General features: G+C 44.4%; 1 protein-coding gene across 5 annotated transcripts in view; it reads left to right on the top strand.

The window, feature by feature from the left end:
• ARMC9 (armadillo repeat containing 9) overlaps positions 1–22,591 on the top strand; it is a 433,139-nt gene that overhangs the window by 141,003 nt on the left and 269,545 nt on the right. For all 5 annotated transcript variants that reach the window (XM_063916557.1, XM_063916560.1, XM_063916558.1 and 2 more), the window contains exons 2-3: positions 13,591–13,680; positions 16,896–17,021. In XM_063916557.1, the coding sequence (XP_063772627.1) occupies positions 13,630–13,680; positions 16,896–17,021 (177 nt within the window). In that variant the 5' untranslated portion in view covers positions 13,591–13,629. The remainder of the gene's footprint in view (positions 1–13,590; positions 13,681–16,895; positions 17,022–22,591) is intronic.

Raw genomic sequence — 22,591 nt, 5'->3', positions numbered from 1 at the left:
TGCTCTACAGCAGAATTTGTGGGTCTATTTTACTGTGAGGGCCTGGAGCGCAGCTCCACCCACCCCATTGTTAATCAGGACCTTTGCTGGGTGTTTTTTTTTTTTTTTTTTTTTGGTGTGAGTTCTGATTAGGTGATGTCTCAAGTTTGTGATCTGTGTCCGGGATGGTGTCCCTTGGTTTGTGTGTGGTTGTTTTATGGGTTGTCCTCTGTGTAAATGTCCAACCCAAAACACTCGCCTCACGTCACTCATGCTTTGGTTCACCTCAAACACCAAGGATGTGTATCATCAGGGATAGGTAGTAATATGTAGTGTGTAAATACAGTTACTCTCCAGATCTTCCCAGTGGGTCAGGATTTTCCGCTCCTTTGATGTAGTGTACCTTGGTGCTGGATACAGCTTCTAGAGGTGTATGCGGGTAGGTGGTAATGTGGTAAGGTATAAATAAAACTACAGTATGTGCTTATAAGTGAAAGCACAATATGTATTGATCATAGGTACAAAAAAAATCACAAGCTTTCAGTGATGCATTACATGTACATGAATTTACCTAAAGTGCCAAACACATTTTCATCCTTGTATGGGGACTTTTTCAATGGCTGTAAGGAGGGCCCATGGACAGCCGCATGCACCCATTTAGACATTATTTGAGTACTGTATTATGGGTTTAAGAAATCCCCTTATGGAGCTGCTAAGGGTAATTATTTTGCAGCGCTGCATGTATTCTATTTTATTAACTCATATTTATTTATTTATTTTAACTCTGTGTTATTAAATTAATACAATAAACCAATAAACAGGAGACAATAAGGATACATAGCAGACTTGGGCCCTCATTCCGAGTTGTTCGCTCGCTAGCTGCTTTTAGCAGCTTTGCACACGCTAAGCCGCCGCCCTCTGGAAGTGTATCTTACCATAACAGAATTGCGAACGAAAGATTAGCAGAATTGCGAATAGAAATTTCTTTGCAGCTTCTGAGTAGCTCGAGACTTACTCTGCCACTGCGATCAGTTCAGTCAGTTTCGTTCCTGGTTTGACGTCACAAACACACCCAGCGTTCGCCCAGACACTCCCCCGTTTCTGCAGACACTCCCGCGTTTTTCCCAGAAACGGCTGCGTTTTTTCGCACACACCCATAAAACGGCCAGTTTCCGCCCAGAAACACTCACTTCCTGTCAATCACACTCCGATCACCAGAACGAAGAAATTTCTCCGTTAAGCCGTGAGTAAAATACCAAACTTTTTAGCAAATTTACTTGGCGCAGGCGCACTGCGAACGTTGCGCATGCGCAGTTTGCGACTAATCGCACCGATGCGAGGAAAAATAACGAGCGAACAACTCGGAATGAGGGCCTTAGTGCAATATAATTTGTCACAATGAGAAATGCAATAGAGCCACTATAATTAGAACTTAAAATGAGTCCCTAGTCTGTATAGAATAGAACAACAATCTAAGTCATCCTGTAATAGTAATGGTGAGAAAATAATGAAAAAGGTTTTATGAATAAGAGGGAATTAATAAAGCTAATGTTAACTAGGCAGAGAAAAGAGATAGAAGGAGGAAGAAGCACAAAATTAGAGAAAAGGTAGGAATAGTAGGGAATGAGAATATCCTCATTGTTCTCACAACCCTAAGGTACAGTGGGGAGAGGGGATATCATGTGAGTAGCATTTGTCAGTGTTTCCTTGAAGCTCAACCATTCAAACCAGGCAGTGGTAAACTGGGAGGAGGAATGGCTTGAGGAGGTTGTAAGGTCTTCCATGGCCATATAGAAGTCAATCCTTTGGAACCACTTGGAAATGGGAGGTTGTACAGTAGACCACCAGAAATACAGAGTAGTATCATTTATAAGGTGTTGCAGCAAGGATTTATTGTATTAGGATAGGGGGATATCCGTTAGACTAAGCAACCGGGGGCCTGTCTCACGGAAAAAAGAGGTGCATACTTTCATAAATAAAGGTAGATAGGGTAATTTAAATGCTTTATGGTAGCCTACAGGGAATCAGTCTGGGCCTGGGCTTTTTCCAGTTGGAGTAGCAGATAGGGCCGCCTCCAACTCCTCTATAGTGAATGCCTGTTCTAAGAAATTCATGCCTTTGCGAGTCTCGGGAATTTCACCTCTGTAAGGTAGTCCTGAATCAGAACCTTCAGGTCAAGAGTGACCTGGAAAGATTGATCTTTCTTCAGGTTGTATAAGGATGCGTAATATTTTTTGAAAAATTCTGCAATCTGGGGAAAAGTGTGTACGGCATGTCCGGCCGCGTCACGGTTGGAATGGACAGAAGACTGCAGCCTCTGATTAACTCATACATAACACCTACGATTTGCAGCCATTGAGAACCGGCAATACTGTAAATAATTATAAATAACCCCTTATCTTATGGTGTGTACACACAGTTAGACTATATAGTCAAAATCGTAAGAAAAGTTAGTGCAGATCGCAAGGTGAAAGTCACCTTGCGATCCCGATTCGATGCCGATGCGCGGTCGGCATCGCAAGAATAGATAGACCGTGCAGGCAAGTCAATTTTGACTATTTCTATAGAAGAGATAGTCAAAATTCACACTTAGCCAAAATCGCACATAGGGGGTAATTCTGAGTTGATCGCAGCAGGATTTTTGTTAGCAGTTGGGCAAAACCATGTGCACTGCAGGGGAGGCAGATATAACATGTGCAGAGAGAGTTAGATTTGGGTGGGGTGTATTCAAACTGAAATCTAAATTGCAGTGTAAAAATAAAGCAGACAGTATTTACCCTGCACAGAAACAACATAACCCACCCAAATCTAACTCTCTCTGCACATGTTATATCTGCCACACCAGCAGTGCACATGGTTTTGCCCAATTGCTAACAAACTTGCTGCTGCGATCAACTCAGAATTACCCCGATAGTCAGTATCGCAAGCACATAATGAGTGTGTTTGCGATACTGACTATTTGCCGACCTGGCCCCTGTCGCATAGTGAGAATCGGGCATAGCCCGAATCTCACCGTGTGTATGGGCCATTAGTCAGATTTGGGCAGAGACACCTCCTGACATTTAGACTTACTAAATTGGGACCAACTACCTTCTATGCCCTGATACGCCCACTTTCAGGTGAGCCTCGTCCCTTATGAAATCCATGACAAACCCTTATTGTGCAAGCAACAAAGTACAAGTAAAAATAAAAGCGCACTTACCTTATTCCAGAAGAAAGGCCAGCATATGGTAAACCCAGCCCGTGGCTGCACCCAAATTCCTCCTCCCTTCTCTCTTCTTTCTCCTCTTTCCACTTACAATAATACGCTAAATACTAAAATACTTATAGACTAATTAATAAAACGAACTTCTATTAAAAAAGCTAATCACGCTATCAGTATTACTAGCACTATGATCAAACAGCACGAGCTCCAGAGTTTGTGTTCTACAGTAGTGGAGACCAGGTAATAGAATAAAGCCTAGTGTGCTGCCCTGGCATTCCACTTATTGTGTAATCATAGGAACCTTATGATGTCATAGCACAGACATTAGCAGCAGCCATACAGTCAGGTATTTGTATGGCATAAACTATCAGACTGTGTATAGGGGTAAGCAGGGACAGAATAGCATATCTCCCACCTGCCCAAATTTACACACCCAAATTTAGGCATGCTTATTTTGTCCCAGTGTCACATATGCTTTGTAGTGGATCAGGCATTACCAAGTGCCATAATAAAGTTTGGGTAGGTGCCTGGCAATGCGGATCCAGTCTCAAGGGCACGCTCTGTGCTCTCAATAGGGCAGAGCGGGTGTCTCTTCTTATCATGTGTGACATTGATAAAGCAATCGGTGACACCTGACCCCATCCCCCAAACTAACTAATTTCCTCACCCCCTAACCCAGTGATGGGGAAACTTTGGCACTCCAGCTGTTGTTGAACTACACATCCCAGCATGCCCTGCTACAGTTTTAGCATGGCCAAATAGCAAAACTGTAGCAGGGCATGCTGGGATGTGTAGTTCAACAGCTGAAGTGCCAAAGGTTCCCCATCATTGCCCTAACCCAAACCACTAAAACAACCCTAATAACCTTCAAACCCAATCCCTAACCCTAATACCCTAACGGGCAGACTGGATGAGCCATATGGTTCTTATATACCATCAAATTTTGTGGGGGGAATTCAGTTGTTTCAGGTAGATCTCCTGCGCCAAAGACAATGCTACTGCAGATACACGCTGTCAGTGATAATAGCTGCTCTCAAACGTGGATGTTTAAGGGCACTGTGGCCCAATAGATATGGCCAACTCTGAATACAGGAGGAAAACCGTATGTGTGGGTTTTTTTTTTGTTCCGAATGCTCAATGCATTGCTCAGAGTTGTTTACCGCAGGTGAGTATAGTGGGGTCATTAGAATATACTTTTTCCTACTCCCTTCTGCGGGGTACAAGCATTAGTTCACCACTGCATGTTAAATGCTCATTTGTGAAGATGTGTCACATCAGCCAGTTACAGTAGCCTATACATCTCACATTTTTCTACACCACTATGGGGTGCAACTTGCGTTGTAGATTAGCCTGATTTGCTGTTCCAGAACGTCAAATCACATCCATTGTTGAGACTTTAATTCCCGTTTAGGCTATTTATATATTTTCTGCTTGTGTTTAAAGTTTGCAAATGAAACTGTTAGAAACACATTGTTTGCCGTCTTATTTTCTTTTTATCCTTCTCTGTATGTAAATAGGGAATTTGATACCCTGGTGTTCATTTTAAATGTGGTGTGTTCAGGACTTTTTGTAGACTGTGTAGCTTTATAATTGTATGAGAAGTGTCAGGCAAGACATAATAAAGTTACCTAGAGATGTAATCAAATTATATATTGATAAGTGTGCATCCTCTGCCAACTGAACAGAACACTGCAGTACAAAGCGTTCTAATATAATAAATCCACCTAAAGTAAAATTACATCTTTTCAACTGGAGACAAGAATTGTAAATAAGTAAAACTGGGGCAAATGTATTAAGCCTGGAGAAGTAATAATTGGATGGTGATAACGCACCAGCCAATCAGCTCCTAACTGTAATTTTTCAACCCATAATGACTGGCTGGTGTGTTATCATCTTCCACTTATCACTTCTTTATCACTGCTTCTCCAGGCTTAATACATCTGCCCCACTATTTGAATGTAAATGCTTCCAGTGAAGAACAAGGCGTGTGTAGCTGGGAATGTCTGTCTCTCGTTTTTTTTTATTTATTTTTTTTACTTTTTTTATTATTTTTTCAAAAATGTAGCATTCAATACATCCACATATATAATGACAAATACAGTCATAGGTAGAATATTTGAAATCACCAAGCTTCGAAGCATAGAAGCAAGAGAGATCTAATAACACAGGTAAACTAGCAATTACAATGCTAAAAATTATGCTTCAACAAACATATGTACAGGTTTAGTATCCCTTATACAAAATACTTGTGACCAGAAGTATTTTGGATATCGGATTTTTCCGTATTTTGTAATAATTGCATACCATAATGAGATATCATGGCAATGGGATTTAAGTCTAAGTACAGAATGCATTTATGTTTCATATACACCTTATATACACAGCCTGAAGGTCATTTAATACAATATTTTTAATAACTTTGTGTATTAAACAAAGTTTGTGTACATTGAGCCATCAGAAAACGTAGGTTTCACTCTCACTCCAAAAATTCTGTATTTCGGAATATTTGGATATGGGATACTCAACCTGTATACCTATATAGAAAGACTCATGACATCACAATATGTAATGAGCTATGACAAACAGAAATACAGGGGAAGGAAGGAGACGGGGGAAGAAGGGAATGGATAACACTATAAGCTGTAGTGTGGAGGGGCTGCAAAAATTAATAATTGAAATAAATCGGAGATCGTAGCCGAATGACTAGATAGATCTAGAAAAAGAACATATCATCCCATACAATAAGTAAGGCGCGTCTATCATCATAGGTTCAGATATAACTTTATTTCACATAGCAGAGTCCAGTTGACGATGCATGTACCTCGTACAGGTTGAGTATCCCTTATCCAAAATGCTTGGGACCAGAGGTATTTTGGATATCGGATTTTTCCGTATTTTGGAATAATTGCATACCATAATGAGATATCATGGTGATGGGACCCAAGTCTAAGCATAGAATGCATTTATGTTTCATATACACCTTATACACACAGCCTGATGGTAATTTTATCCAATATGTTTTATAATTTTGTGCATTAATCAAAATGTGTGTACATGCACACAATTCATTAAAGTTTCATATACACCTTATACACACAGCCTGAAGGTCATTTAATACAATATTTTTAATAACTTTGTGTATTAAACAAAGTTTGTGTACATTGATCCATCAAAAAACAAAGGTTTCACTATCTCACTCAAAAAAGTCCGTATTTCGGAATATTCCGTATTTCGGAATATTTGGATATGGGATACTCAACCTGTAGTAGATTTAAACAATTTAAAAAATCTTGGCCTGTGAGTGAAGATCTAATAAAGCAATAAAGAAATTCTACTTCTCATAAAATGTAAGAATACCTTGTTCAGTCTCAGGCAGTGTTGACTGCCTATCAAAATATAGTAGTTGTAGCAATAGTTGTTTCACCGTTCCTAAAAAGGGGTGAATTTTCACAATCTAGTTTTGCATTCTAGATTTTTTAGCTACTATATCTATGGTGGTCAGCAGGGGAAGAATTACTTTTCTCTGACGTCCTAGTGGATGCTGGGAACTCCGTAAGGACCATGGGGAATAGCGGCTCCGCAGGAGACAGGGCACATCTAAAGAAAGCTTTAGGATCACCTGGTGTGCACTGGCTCCTCCCCCTATGACCCTCCTCCAAGCCTCAGTTAGATTTTCTGTGCCCGACGAGAAGGGTGCACACTAGGGGCTCTCCTGAGCTCTTTGTGAAAGTTTTAGTTTAGGTTTATTATTTTCAGTGAGACCTGCTGGCAACAGGCTCACTGCATCGAGGGACTAAGGGGAGAAGAAGCGAACTCACCTGCGTGCAGAGTGGATTGGGCTTCTTAGGCTACTGGACATTAGCTCCAGAGGGACGATCACAGGTTCAGCCTGGATGGGTCACCGGAGCCGCGCCGCCGGCCCCCTTACAGAGCCAGAAGAGCGAAGAGGTCCGGAAAAATCGGCGGCAGAAGACTTTCCTGTCTTCAGATAAAGGTAGGCGCACAGCACCGCAGCTGTGCGCCATTGCTCTCAGCACACTTCACACTCCGGTCACTGAGGGTGCAGGGCGCTGGGGGGGCAGCGCCCTGAGACGCAATAAATCGATAGAAAACCTTTTATGGCTAAAATAAATGCATCACATATAACTCCTGGGCTATATGGATGCATTTAACCCCTGCCAAAACATACAAGAAAACGGATGATAAGGACGCCGAGAAAGGGGCGGAGCCTATCTCCTCAGCACACTGGCGCCATTTTCCCTCACAGCTCAGTTGGAGGGAAGCTCCCTGGCTCTCCCCTGCAGTCACTACACTACAGAAAGGGGTTAAAAAAGAGAGGGGGGCACAAATTAGGCGCAGTATAAACAATACAGCAGCTATAAAGGGAAAAACACTTATATAAGGTTATCCCTGTATATATATAGCGCTCTGGTGTGTGCTGGCAAACTCTCCCTCTGTCTCCCCAAAGGGCTAGTGGGGTCCTGTCCTCTATCAGAGCATTCCCTGTGTGTGTGCTGTGTGTCGGTACGTTTGTGTCGACATGTATGAGGAGAAAAATGATGAGGAGACGGAGTAGAGTGTCTGTAATAGTGTTGTCACCCCCTGGGGGGTCGACACCTGAGTGGATGTACTGTTGAAATTGCGTGACAGTGTCAGCTTTGTATAAAAGACAGTGGTTGACATGAGACAGCCGGCTACTCAGCTTGTGCATGTCCAGACGTCTCATACAGGGGCTCTAAAGCGCCCGTTACCTCAGATACAGACGCCGACACGGATACTGACTCCTGTGTCGACGGTGAAGAGACAACCGTGATTTCCAATAGGGCCACACATTGCATGATTGAGGCAATGGAAAAAGTTTACACTCTTCTGATAATATAAATACCACCAAAAAAAAGGGGTATTATGTTTGGTGAGGAAAAACTTCCTGTAGTTTTCCTGAATCTGAGAAATAAAATGAGGTGTGTGATGATGCGTGGGTTTCCCCCCGATAACAATTGATAATTTCTAAAAAGTTATTGGCAGTATACCTTTTCCCGCCAGAGGTTAGGGTGCGTTGGGAAACACCCCCTAGGGGGGATAAGGCGCTCACACGCTTGTAAGAACAAGGGCTCTACCCTCTCTGGAGATGGCCGCCCTTAGGGATCCTGCTGATAGAAAGCAGGAGGGTATCCTAAAATGTATTTACACACATACTGGTGTTATACTGCGACCAGCAATCGCCTCTGCCTGGATGTGCAGTGCTGGGTTGGCGTGGTCGGATTCCCTGACTGGAAATTTGATATCCTAGATAAGGACAGTATATTATTGCCTATAGAGCAATTAAAAGATGCATTTCTATATATGCATGATGCACAGCGGAATATTTGCCGACTGGCATCAAGTATAAGTGCGTTGTCCAATTATACCAGTAAAGTGGTCAGGTGATGCGGATTCCAAACGGCATTTGGAAGTATTGACTTAAAAAAGGTCGCCTCTCAAAATAAGACGCCGTATTATCAGGCGCAGTCCTGGTTGGCAAGCTGACAAAAGGGTTCCTCTTTTCTGCTCGTGACAGAGGGAGAGGAAAATGGCTGCAGAGATCAGCCAGTTCCCAGGAACAGAAACCCTTTTCCGCCTCTGCCAAGCTCTCAGTATGACGCTAGGGCTTTACAAGTTCAGGCACGGTGGGGGCCCGTTCTCAATGAATTTCAGTGCGCAGTGGGCTCACTCGCAAGTAGACCCCTGGATCCTTCAGGTAATATTTCAGGGGTGCAAATTGGAATTCGAGACGTATTCCCCTCGCCGTTTCCAAAAGTCTGTTTTACCGACGTCTCCCGCTGACAGGGAGGCAGTTTTGGAAGCCATTCACAAGCTGTATTCCCAGCAGGTGATAATTAAGGTACCCCTCCTGCAACAGGGAACGGGGTATTATTCCACACTATTGTGGTACTGAAGCCAGACGGCTGGGTGAGACCGATTTTAAAATCTAAAATCTAAAATCTTTGAACACTTACATACAGAGGTTCAAATTCAAAATTGAGTCACTCAGAGCAGTGATTGCAAACCTGGAAGAAGGGGACTACATGATGTCTCGGGACATCAAGGATGCTTACCTTCATGTCAAAATTTACCCTTCTCACCAAGGGTATCTCAGGCTATGGTACAGAACTGTCACTATCAGTTCAGACGCTGCCGTAGGGATGGTCCACGGCACCCCGGGTCTTTACTGAAGTAATGACCGTAATGATGATATTCCTTTGAAGGAAGGGAATTTTAGTTATCCTTACTTGGACGATTCCCTGATAAGGGTGAGATCCAGGGAACAGTTGGAGATCGGTGTAGCACTACCTCAGGTAGTGTTGCGGCAGCACGATTGGATTCTCAATATTCCAAAATCGCAGCTGGTTCCGACGACTTGTCTTCTGTTCCTAGGGATGATCCTGGACACAGTCCAGAAAAAAGGTGTTTCTCCCGGAGGAGAAAGCCAGGGAGTTATCCGAGCTAGTCAGGAACCTCCTAAAACCGAACCAAGTCTCAGTGCATCAATGCACAAGGGTTCTGGGTAAAAATGGTGGCTTCCTACGAAGCAATCCCATTCGGCAGATTCCACGCAAGACTTTCCAGTGGAACCTACTGGACAAATGGTCCGGGTCGCATCTTCAGATGCTTCAGCGGATAACCCTGTCACCAGGGACAAGGGTATCCCTCCTGTGGTGGTTGCAGAGTGCTCATCTTCTAGAGGGCCGCAGATTCGGCATGCGGGACTGGGTCCTGGTGGCCACGGATGCCAGCCTGCGAGGCTGGGGAGCAGTCACACAGGGAAGGAATATCCAGGGCTTATGGTCAAGCCTGGAGACATCACTTCACATAAATGTCCTGAAGCTAAGGGCCATTTACAATGCTCTAAGCTTAGCAAGACCTCTGCTTCAAGGTCAGCCGGTGTTGATCCAGTCGGACAACATTACGGCAGTCACCCACGTAAACAGACAGGGTGCCACAAGAAGCAGGAGGGCAATGGCAGAAGCTGCAAGGATTCTTCGCGGGGCGAAAAACCATGTGATAGCACTGTCAGCAGTTTTCATTCCGGGAGTGGACAACTGGGAAGCAGTTTTCCTCAGCACGACCTCCACCCGGGAGAGTAAGGACTTCACCCAGAAGTCTTCCACATGATTATAAACCGTTGGGAAAAACTCGACAGGTATTGCGCCACGTCAAGGGACCCTCAGGCAATAGCTGTAGATGCTCTGGTAACACCGTGGGTGTACCAATCAGTGTATGGGTTCCCTCCTCTGCCTCTCATACCCAAGGTACTGAGATTGATAAGATGGAGAGGAGTAAGCACTATATTAGTGGCTCCGGATTGGCCAAGAAGGAATTGGTAACCGGAACTTCAAGAGATGCTCACGGAGGATCCGTAGCCTCTACCTCTAAGAAGGGACCTGCTCCAGCAAGGACCTTGTCTGTTCCAAGACTTACCACGGCTGCGTTGACGGCATGGCGGTTGAACGCCGGATCCTGAAGGAAAAAGGCATTCCGGATGAAGTCATCCCTATCCTGATCAAAGCCAGGAAGGATGTAACCGCAAAACATTATCACCGCATTTGGCGAAAATATGTTGCGTGGTGCGAGGCCAGTGAGGCTCGACGGAGGAAATTCAACTGGGTCGATTCCTACATTTCCTGCAAACAGGAGTATCTATGGGCCTGAAATTGGGGTCCATTAAGGTTCAAATTTCGGCTCTGTCAATTTTCTTCCAAAAAAGAACTAGCTTCAGTCCCTGAAGTTCAGACATTTGTTAAAGGGGTACTGCATATACAGCCTCCTTTTGTGCCTTTAGTGGCACTTTTGGGATCTCCAGGTGGTTTTTGGGTTCCAAAAGTCACATTGGTTTGACACACTTAAATCTGTGGAGTTAAAATATCTCACAGAAAAAGTGGTCATGCTGTTGGCTCTGGCCTGGGCCAGGCGCGTGTCAGAATTGGTGGCTTTATCCTGTAAAAGCCCTTATCTGATTTTCCATTCGGACAGGGCGGAATTGAGGACTCGTCCTCAGTTTCTCCCTAAGGTGGTTTCAGCGTTCACCTGAACCAAACCTATTGTGGTGCCTGCGGCTACTAGGGACTGGGAGGACTCCAAGTTGCTAGACGTTGTCAGGACCCGGAAAATATATGTTTCCAGGACGGCTGGAGTCAGGAAATCTGACTCGCTGTTTATCCTCTATGCACCCAACTAGCTGGGTGCTCCTGCTTCTAAGCAGACTATTGCTCGTTGGATTTGTAGTACAATTCAGCTTGCACATTCTGTGGCAGGCCTGCCACAGCCAAAAATCTGTAAATGCCCACTCCACAAGGAAGGTGGGCTCATCTTGGGCAGCTGCCCGAGGGGTCTCGGCTTTACAACTTTGCCGAGCAGTTACTTGGTCAGGAGCAAATACGTTTGTAAAATTCCTCAAATTTGATACCCTGGCTGAGGAGGACCGGGAGTTCTCTCATTGGGGGCTGCAGAGTCATCCGCACTCTCCCGCCCGTTTGGGAGCTTTGGTATAATCCCCATGGTCCTTACGGAGTTCCCAGCATCCACTAGGACGTCAGAGAAAATAAGAATTTACTTACCGATAATTCTATTTCTCGTAGTCCGTAGTGGATGCTGGGCGCCCATCCCAAGTGCGGATTGTCTGCAATACTGGTACATAATTATTGTTACCAAAAAATTCGGGTTATTGTTGTAGTGAGCCATCTTTTCGAGAGGCTTCTCTATTATCATGCTGTTAACTGGGTTCAGATCACAAGTTGTACAGTGTGGCTGGTATGAGTCTTACCCGGGATTCAAAATCCTTCCTTATTGTGTACGCTCGTCCGAGCACAGTATCCTAACTGAGGCTTGGAGGAGGGTCATAGGGGGAGGAGCCAGTGCACACCAGGTGATCCTAAAGCTTTCTTTAGATGTGCCCTGTCTCCTGCGGAGCCGCTATTCCCCATGGTCCTTACGGAGTTCCCAGCATCCACTACGGACTACGAGAAATAGAATTATCGGTAAGTAAATTCTTATTTTTTTTATGAATACTATGGTCCCAATTGTCCAAGTTTGCACATAATTGTGCTAGTGGATCCAATGATAGTTTGAGAGAAAATAAATTATTGATAAAAAGAAGAACTTTACACCAAAACTTATGGGTCTTCCTGCACTCCACAAAATGATGGAATAAAGTGGCATTAACATAGTGGCACTTAGGGCAATGACCAGATTCCCCAGATACCATGTGCTTACGTTTAGCTTGGGAAATGTCCACCCTATGTATTACTTTAAAATGAGTTTCTTGTAACGGTGAAGATGACAAAAGACGTAAAGTATTATGATAATACTTAATAAGTGGATTATGATCCTCTATAGATGGGAGTATATATTTCCAGCTGGTCACTGTAGGTCTCCAGAAAGACTTAGAGGCATCCTGAATGAGTAACAGGGTGAGGAATCTGGTTTTATAGGGTAACAAAGCATGTACGAGTAACAAGGATTGGAATTTGTCTAAATCTCCAGCCTCAGCGAATGGGCGTGGCATGGTACTAGCAAAGTGTAGAGTATGTAAGTACATAAAGAAATTAGAATTCGGAAGGTCAAATTTATCTTTGAGGTCTTGAAAGGAGAGCAGCCAGCCCCCCGGGTCAAAAATGTCTCTGACCGAAGCTATTCCCGAACTTGGAATATGGCATTATCTAATCCTAAAGCAAACAAGGGGTTACCCCAAAAGGTTGTAAACATAGAACTCTGTGGGTTACGGAATAGTTTACGGTTAATAGCTAACCAAGCTAAATACTGTACGTGTCTCGAAATAAAACATTAGTCATCATACTTGGTGGGAGTTTAGAGGTAGGAGTGTGTAACAGAGCAGCAGGGGAGAAGGAGGTTAAAAATAGTTAACTCTAGGTCCAAGTTAATATACCAACTACGATTATGCATCCAATCCAATACATAACGCATTAAAACTACACTAGTGAAGTTACGTATATCAAGTACTTTAGTAAATAGTGATAAGCAAAAATGTTGGTCCTTCTTAGACAAACAGGCAACATCTGGATAAGATAAGACAGTTTTGAAAAAATAATAGTTTTCAATATACTGTAGTTACCCGACCAACTAAAGATATAGGTAATAGGTGCCATCCATTCAAAATACTTTACATTTTTGCCAATACTGGGGTGAACTTAGCTTTGTACAAACCTGACAAGGAGGAGGGTAATATTAGTGCCTAAGTGTTTCAAAACACCTTTCACTCTAGAGAGAATAGCAAATGCAAACGAGGCCACATGGAATGTCTGTCTCTACTTCCCCCTTTGGCCATCATGTCTTTCTTGTGTTTTGGCTTTAGATTCTCTTATTGTAGTGTTTTTTTTTTTTTTGCTCAGATTGTTTTCTTTGTCTTTTAGATTTTCTGGTTATGTGGAAGATAATAGGAGTGTCCTAAAATGGGTGATATTTTGGCTTATGAAGCAGACCTGCTTGGATTAGTGAAAGAGGTAAGTATAATGTTTGGCATTATACATGGATGGAACTCTATTATTTAGTAATTGTTCCATTAAGATTAGAAGTTTTCTAAGAAATATTTAATAACATTACTGCAGTGCTTCCAAATTCTTCTGCAGTAGTTTGTTGTCTGTGCACATTCATGCTCTCTTCCTTATTTCTGTCTCTCAACACTGCCATTCATCTTCTTCATCGCCACTTATATCAGACAGCCTACAGGAAGCTGTACTGAGGGTGGTGGTGGTGGTGGTGGTGCTAGGAAGGTCCGTTAAAGTAAGAACTAGAAGAACCTTGATTACAGTAGGAGGTTAGCATGGTGTGAACATAAATACTGGATTCCCATACTGGGCTGGCTTGCTAGAATAAATAAAGTCGGATTCAGTAATTTCTTAATGACCTAATAGCCTCTGCACCTTGTGAGTTTACGGTGCCTTGCTTCTAGAGTTACTCATATTCTTAGGGGTAGGGTATAGGTGACCGAAGGGTGGGATCCCGTCTGTCACCATACTGATGCCGGGGTCCCGGGGATTAGAATGCTGGCGGGCTCGGTGGCGAGCGCAGGTTATATTCCCTCCCTATGGGTGTTGTGGACACCCACGAGTGGGAATAGTCCCTGTTAGCATGCCAACTGTTGGGATTTTGAGGAGGCGAGATGTAGGCGTAGGTATTGTGACCCCGCCGGTCACATAACTACTTCCCATTTTTAGATGGAATAAAACATGATGTACAGTTAACTTTTCTTGTTTGTGAACTTAGGTGAACACAAAATGTTAAGAAATGTAAACAGAGCCATTAACCCCAAAATGTCAGCAAGTTGTGAATTATTTAGTGTTAAGTTGAAACATTATGCTTAAAATGGAGAGTTAATCATAAGTGAAGAGACAGCAGTTTTTCCATTATGACATTGTGAGACTCCTTTTTTTAGATGGGCTGTGCATATTACCAGGATCATTCATATAATGACCAGCTGATGTTTTCTACAAATATTACATTTTACACATCCCAAATAGCCATCAGTTTCTACAAATTCTGTAGCCAACTCCTGTGTATATACTCCACAAAGTTTGCCAGTCTGTGCCGAGATAACAGCCGTTTCTCTCAAACAGTTCTTATACCCAGTGTCCTTCAAAAGCACCATATTTGTTATATCCTATTTTGTACAGCCATGATCTTTGCTCAGTCCTTTTATTCTTGTCTTCTGGCTTTTTCCTGCCACAATGCCTCCAATGAAATAATTGCCCCTGTGACACTACACAAGGATTATAGGCTAGCCACTTACTACATCAGATTTTGCCACCTAGAAAATAATTAATCACAACACTTCTAGTCTGTATCGATAATAGCTTTCAGCAGCTGTGAACACTGTGTATGGAAGAGCTACGTGCTGGGAAGCATTTCTAAGGTTTCCCAGCAGGTGTACCTGATGTGGAGCTAAAATGGAAAAGGGGCAGGAGAAGAGAGTGACATGCAGACAAAGGAAGGTCCTCCCATCGCCATGGTTGCTGGCTGACATGGATTTGGCCATCCTTGGTGTAAACCAGTGGTTCTCAAACTCGGTCCTCAGGACCCCACACAGTTCACGTTTTCCATGTCACCCAGCAGCTGCACTGTGTATCACCAACTGTCACATTTTAAAAATGTACAGGTGACCTGCAAAACATGAACCGTGTGGGGTCCTGAGGACCGAGTTTGAGAACCTGTGGTGTAAACCATTAAATAGAAGACCAACATGTTCAGTTTTTATTTCAAATTTGTAAAAATGCCACCATTGGCAAATTGCACACACTAATGTTATCTCTTCCTCCAAAATGCAGTGTCTATTATATAGTCCAAGTAATATGTGTAATTCCAGGAAAGAGGAATGGGTGAACTTGAGCACTAGTAGACTGAGAAGAAAGTATGTCTTCTAGTAGGTAGCAATATATATGTGTAATAAATCCACTATGTACTATAGTATACTCACTTATAAGTGAGTCAATAGGTCTCACCAGTGGAGGTGCACCCCTGAGAGTTGGTGTATAGCATCACAAAATGATGGTCTCCCTCATTTTGTGACTTCTTATATTTCAAGTGAGACAGGCGTGCTTAGTTTAATCGTATTGCAGTTGTTATTCAAGTTTGTTAGCAAACCAAGGGGGTTATTTATTAAGAATTGCAGATTCTGTTTTTTTTAGCAGAATCTGCAATCCTTTCTATCATATGCTGGGGGCCGCCCATCGCAGGGCAAGGCTGCCTAGCATGCTAAATGGCCTGCCCTGTGGCTGCGACCGCAGTTTAATTGCAATCGCAGCAATTGTGGATGAACCTCTGCAGCCATAGCTAGGTTGTGTATGCAGGCGGTCCACCATAATTTTCTTGATTAGAGCGGCAGCGGGTGACGTCACGCAGCCGCCCGCCCGCTTCACGAACACCTCTGCCTTTCAATCAGGCAGAGGCGTTCGCAGCCAATGCGTTCTGATCTCCAGGCATCCCCTCTGCACATGTCACCGCGCACGTCACCAACCCGGCAATTTGCCAGGTTGGTGTCGCCAGTGTGAAAGAGGTCTCAAGTGGCTCGCACCAGTGAAGGACCCGTGTACAAGTCCCTGGTGTCGACCCCCTTTAGACCGCTAAGCGGTATTACAGAGCTGTCGTTCTATATTCAAGTGGGGGAAAAAATGCTAAAAAAATGACAAGATTGTAACCATATATATATAACATAAGTGGCAGAGGACAGTGTTAATTGTGATTTTATAGTTCCTCTTGGAAAAAAAAAATCTATTCCCTGTAGCTCTGACTTTGCCTGTAGGCAATATATACATTTCTAGTGATTGAAAAGGGTGAATATAAACTTGTACAACATAAATATTATTCATTCAAAATGCAGAACCAATGTTAGTGTTCCCATGACCTGCTTTGGGCCCCTCATCAAACAATCATTTCGTGCTCTGGCTTCCGTTTTACAAAATGTGCAATAAAACAACCTACGTGGCTTTCCCTATATACAAATATGCTTATGTCACACTAATTGCTCCCTGTTTCCAGAAGTAATTGAGTGGAATACCACCAAAGTGAAATGAAACAGAAGTTTTGTAAAGAAAATATAAAAAAAAAAGTTAAGAGTATTTTATCATACACAGATTTATTGCATGTATTAGCAGAAATACATTTGTTATCACACATCATAGTATATTGTTCTTTGAGTTATGTTTTATATGTTGTTTCTTAGTTTCTTAACTATGAGGAATTCTGTGAGACCCTGAAAAGCTTTGTAAAGGAGTGTAAAGTTAAAGGAAAACCTCTCCCGAGAAGTGAAGGATCTGCCACAAGAGACTCTAAGACTTTACTTATACAGGTAGGAACATGGTAATGATCGAAGACCTACTCTAATCAGTTGCAAGATTTAGGACGTACCCTTTAATATCACTGTTGGGTGTAGGAAATATCTAGTGTCATTGTTAGGTTACAGCTCTGCTGTATCATGTTATAGATCCATATGGTATACAGTCAGCATACCGATAGTTGGGATCCCGGCTCTCACAATTCCAACACCGGGATCCCGACAGGGCCACCATTACGCTGCCGGTATACCGGCGAGGTAGGCGATTCCTTCTCTATGGGTGTCTACGACACCCATAGAGGGAAAATAGAATCTGTGGCAAGCGTAAAATAGAAAATAGAATCTGTGGCAATCTGTGCCAGCATTCCACTGCTCAGGATGCAGATGTCTGGATCCTGGCGTTTGGCTTCCCAGACGGCGGGATCTCATACCGATCGCATCTATATAATGCATTTTGTTTTAATGTAAGCATTATAATTGCTATACCTGGAAATATGCACATGCAAGGGCACTTGTTATCATGATAGTGACAGGACAATGGCGTTAATTCCAAGTTGATCGCAGCAGGAATTTTGTTAGCAGTTGGGCAAAACCATGTGCACTGCAGGGGAGGCAGATATAACATGTGCAGAAAGAGTTAGATTTGGGTGGGTTATTTTGTTTCTGTGCAAGGTAAATACTGGCTGCTTTATTTTTACACTGCAAATTAGATTGCAGATTGAACACACCACACCCAAATCTAACTCTCTCTGCACATGTTAAATCTGCCTCCCCTGCAGTGCACATGGTTTTGCCCAACTGCTAACAAAATTCCTGCTGCGATCAACTTGGAATTACCCCCAATGTTCGACACAAAAAGAGACCTGATTTATATTTTCATCTACATCCATATTTCTCTTAAGTCCTAGAGGATACTGGGGTTCTATTTAGTACCATGGGGTGTAGAAGGGTCCACTAGGAGCCATGGGCACTTTAAGAATTTGACAGTAGGCTGGCTCCTCCCTCTATGCCCCTCCTACCAGACTCAGTTTAGAAAATGTGCCCGGAGAACTCAGTCACGCTAAAGGAAGCTCCTGAAGAGTTTTCTGCATATATTTTAGATGTTTGTTATTTTCAGGCAGGGCTGGTTGGCACCAGCCTGCCTGCTTTGTGGGAGTTAGGGGGGGCAAACGGCCCAACCTCTTGAAGGGTTAATGGTCCCGTTCCTCGCTGACAGGACACTGAGCTCCTGAGGGAACTATTCGCAAGCCCCACCACGGCGAGTGTACATTCCCGCAGCACGCCGCCACCCCTAACAGAGCCAGAAGAAAGAAGAGTGGTGAGTACTAAGCCGGGTCGTCCACTATTATGGCGGCATGAGGGTATGGAGACACACGGCTTCTAACCGGGGCGGAATGCATCTCCAGACACACTACACTGAACACAGTACCCACACTGGCAAAAATAGCCTTAAAACTGTTTTCTCCCAATTTTAAGCACCAGATTACCTCAGCCAGTATAAAAAAAAACCGGGAAGACCGCGCGCCATTGAAGGGGTGGGGCCTTCACTATAAGAGGATCCAGAAGCTCACTAGCGCCATTTTCCCTCCGCAGTGGACACAGACGCTGACTGACAGGGACGCGCAGCTCCTCCAGAGAGACTCCAGATTACCTCAGCGGTACCAGGGGATCATAGCAGGGGGGGTGCGATTCTTAGTGTACTAAGTCCCCTTTCAGGGTACTTAGTCTGCGACCCAGCTAAGCTAGGCATTAGCGATAAGGGCACGGTGGGGGCTGGCTCCAAATAACTCTGTGTCTCCCTTTGTGGGTTAATTGTGCTTAACCTTTACCTGTGTGTGTTGTCACATTTACATTATGTCAGGCAAAGAGTGTGTTTCTTGTACAGTGGAGTGTTCCTCTTCTCCAGGGGGCTCACTTCTGGGTACTCAGGGCAGTGCACCTTTCCAGAATAGCGGGGCTGAGCCGGATTGGTTTACTTCCATTAAGGGAATGATCTCAAATATTTCTACAAAGCTATCCCGTAATGAGAAAGAGACACAATACTTAAGACAGACTGTGGATGAGTTTATGAATAGAGACTCAGTCCCCGTACCAGCGTCTCAATCCCCTACCATTTGTCCGCAAAAATGATCTCTGGCCCATATCCTGCAGTCTGACGCTGGCAGGTCAGACATGGAGGAGGGTGAGGTGGATTTGGAGGGGGGGGGGGGAGCTACTCTGCCACAGGGAATTGAGGCTCTTATAGAGGCTATAAAGATATTCTGCATATTCATGATAAGGTGTCAGAGGAGTGTGAGGAATCTTATTTTAATGTAAAAAAGAAGTCCTCAGTCACTTTTCCTGCGTCAAAGGAATTGAATACCCTGTTTGAAGAACCGTAGGTTAATCCTGATAAGAAATTTCAGATCCCTAAAAGGTTGCTCTCATCTTTTCCTTTTCCCCTAGAGGATAGGAAAAAAATGGGAAAATCCACTGATAGTGGACGCATCAGTCTCTAGGCTGTCACGAAATATTCTACTGCCTGTCCCTGGCGCAGCCTCCCTAAAAGATACGGCTGATCGTAAAATTGAGACTACGCTCAAATCATTGTACACAGCTGCTGGGGTGGCCCAAAGACCCACTATTGCATGTGTGTGGATCACAAAAGCCATTGCTAAATGGCTAGGTAACCTAATTGTGTGGTTAGATTCCTTGTCTAGGGGGGGATGTTTTACTCCTGCAGCATATACAGGACTCTGCGAACTTTATGGTGGAAGCCATAAAAGAGATTGGTGTGCTTAATGCACGCTCCACTGCTATGGCAGTGTCAGTGCGCTGGGGCTTGTGGCTATGCCAGTGGATTGCTGATGCGGACTCCAGGAAAGGCGTGGAAGGCCTGCCATTCACAGGAGAGTCCTTGTTTGGAGACGAACTAGATAAATGGATCTCCAAAGGTACTGCGGGCAAGTCTACGTATCTTCCTTCCACAACTCCCCCAGCCAGGAAAGCTTATTCAGCTTCAAATTTACAGTCCTTTTGGACAGCCAAGTTTAAGGGAAAATCCAGAGGCGCTTCTACGTCTTCCAGAGGTGCAAGAGGTAAACCACGCAAACCAGATACTGCTGGTGCTCAGGAACAGAGCTCAGGCTCTGCTTCCTCATAGCCTTCAGCATGACGGTGGACCGCGGGGCCTGGAGGGCTGTCAGGTGGGAGCCCGCCTAAATTCTTCAGTCACATCTGGTCAAGTTCGTGCCAGGATCCCTGGGTCATAGATCTTATTTCCCAGGGATACAGACTGGAGTTCAAAGACCTCTCACCTCACAGATTCTTCAACTCAGGCTTACCAGCTTCACAAGATGCAAGTATAACTTTACAGCAGGCCATCCAAAAACTGGTACAGACTCAAGTCATTGTTCCAGTTACACCTCATCTGCACAACAAGGGATACTATTCCAACTTGTTTGTAGTACCGAAACCGGACGGTTCGGTATGACCAATTCTGAACCTCAAGTCGTTGAATCCGTTCTTAAAAGTGTTCAAGTTCAAGATGGAATCTCTGAGAGCGGTGATCTCAGGTCTGGAGGAAGGGGAATTCTTTGTGTCTCTGGATATCAAGCATATGTACCTTCACATTCCAATCTGGCCGCCTCATCAGGCTTATCTACGGTTTGCACTACAGGACTGTCACTACCAGTTCCAGGCCCTGCCATTTGGTCTCTCCACTGCACTGAGAATATTCACCAAAGTGATGGCAGAGATGATGTTTCTCCTTCGCAAGCAGGCAGTGAACATAATTCCGTACCTGAAAGATCTTCTGATAAAGGCGCCGTCCATGGACAGGTTGCTGGACAGCATTAGCCTCTCAACCAAACTTCTCCAGGATCACGGGTGGATTCTGAACCTTCCGAAATCTCACCTAGAGCCAACTCATTCCTGGGAATGACACTGGACACAGAGTCGTAGAAGGTGTCCCTTCTGTTGGAAAAGGCATTGGTAATCCAGTCGATGGTTCGGGATGTCCTGAAGCCAACCTGGATATCTGTGCATCTATGCATTCGACCTCTGGGGAAAATGGTGACCTCTTACGATGCGCTTCAATACGGAAGGTTTCACGCAAGACCCTTCCAGCTCGATCGGTTGCACAAATTGACCGGATGGCATCTTCACATGCACTAGAGGATCAGTCTGTCGCCAAAAGCCAGGATCTCCCTTCTGTGATGGCTACAGATTTCTCACCTCATCAAGGGTCAGAGGTTGGATCTCCCTTCTGTGATGGCTACAGATTTCTCACCTCATCAAGGGTCAGAGGTTCGGAATTCAGGACTGGATCCTGTTAACCACGGACGCAAGACTCAAGAGGTTGGGGAGCAGTCACCCAGGGGGTGCAGTTTCAAGGAAGATGGTCAAGTCAGGAAGTCACCCTTCCAATCAACATTCTGGAACTCCGGGCCATATACAATGCCCTTCTGCAGGCCTCTTATCTTCTTCAGGATTGGGCCATTCAGGTCCAGTCGGACAATGTAACGGCAGTGAAGTACATAAACCGACAGGGCGGAACAAAAAGCAGAGCAGCAATGTCAGAGGTATCAAGGATTTTTCTCTGGGCAGGAAAAAATGCTGTGGCGTTGTCAGCGGTCTTCATTCCAGGAGTAGACAACTGGGAAGCAGATTTCCTCAGCAGACATGATCTGCACCTGGGGGAGTGGGGCCTTCACCCGGAAGTGTTCAGGTGCTTGACACGTCTGTGGGTGTATCCACAAATCGACATGATGGCCTCTCGTCTCAACAAGAAGTTCAAGCGGTATTGTTCCAGTTCGAGAGACCCACAGGCAGTGGCGGTAGACGCTCTGACGACTCCATGGGTCTATCAGATGGTGTACGTGTTTCCTCCACTTCCTCTGATCCCAAGAATTCTCAAAAGGATAAAAAGGGAAAAGGTTCAAGCAATACTCATTGTTCCGGACTGGCCAAGTCCGCTGACCTTCTGGAGATGCTCCTTGAAGATCTGTGGCCTCTACCTCTTCGCGATGATCTTCTGCAACAGGGCCCATTCATCTATCAAGACTTACCGCAGCTATGTTTGACGGCATGGAAGTTGAACGGCTGATTCTAGCCAGAAGAGGGATCCCTAAAAAAGTTAACCCGACTATGATCTAAGCCAGATGGAATTTGACCTGGGACGTTGCCTGCTTTTTCTGCAGGCAGGTGTGGATGGGGACCTACGTCTGGGATCCATAAAGGCCCAGATTTCGGCCTTGCCCATTTTCTTTCAGAAACAATTGGCTTCTCTCTGTGAGGTCCAGACGTTTTTTGAAATGTGTTCTGCGCATCCAACCTCCCTTTGTGCCTCCCACGGCACCTTGGTATCTCAATTTGGTGCTGCAGTTCCTCCAATCGGACTGGTTTGAACCTTTACAGGAGGTTGACATAAAGTATCTTACGTGGAAGACCGTCACACTGTTGGCCTTGGCTTCAGCAAGACATGTGTTGGAGTTGGGGGCTTTGTCTCACAAGAGCCCCTATTTAATTTTCCATGAAGACAGCTGAACTCAGAACTCGTCAGCAATTTCTTCTGAAAGTGGTGTCTGCGTTTCACATCAACCAAC

The sequence above is a fragment of the Pseudophryne corroboree genome, chromosome 4, assembly GCF_028390025.1.
Source record: "Pseudophryne corroboree isolate aPseCor3 chromosome 4, aPseCor3.hap2, whole genome shotgun sequence".
Lineage (NCBI taxonomy): Eukaryota > Metazoa > Chordata > Amphibia > Anura > Myobatrachidae > Pseudophryne > Pseudophryne corroboree.
Note: the sequence above shows the minus strand (reverse complement) of the source record. Positions and strands in the feature narration are given on the sequence as shown.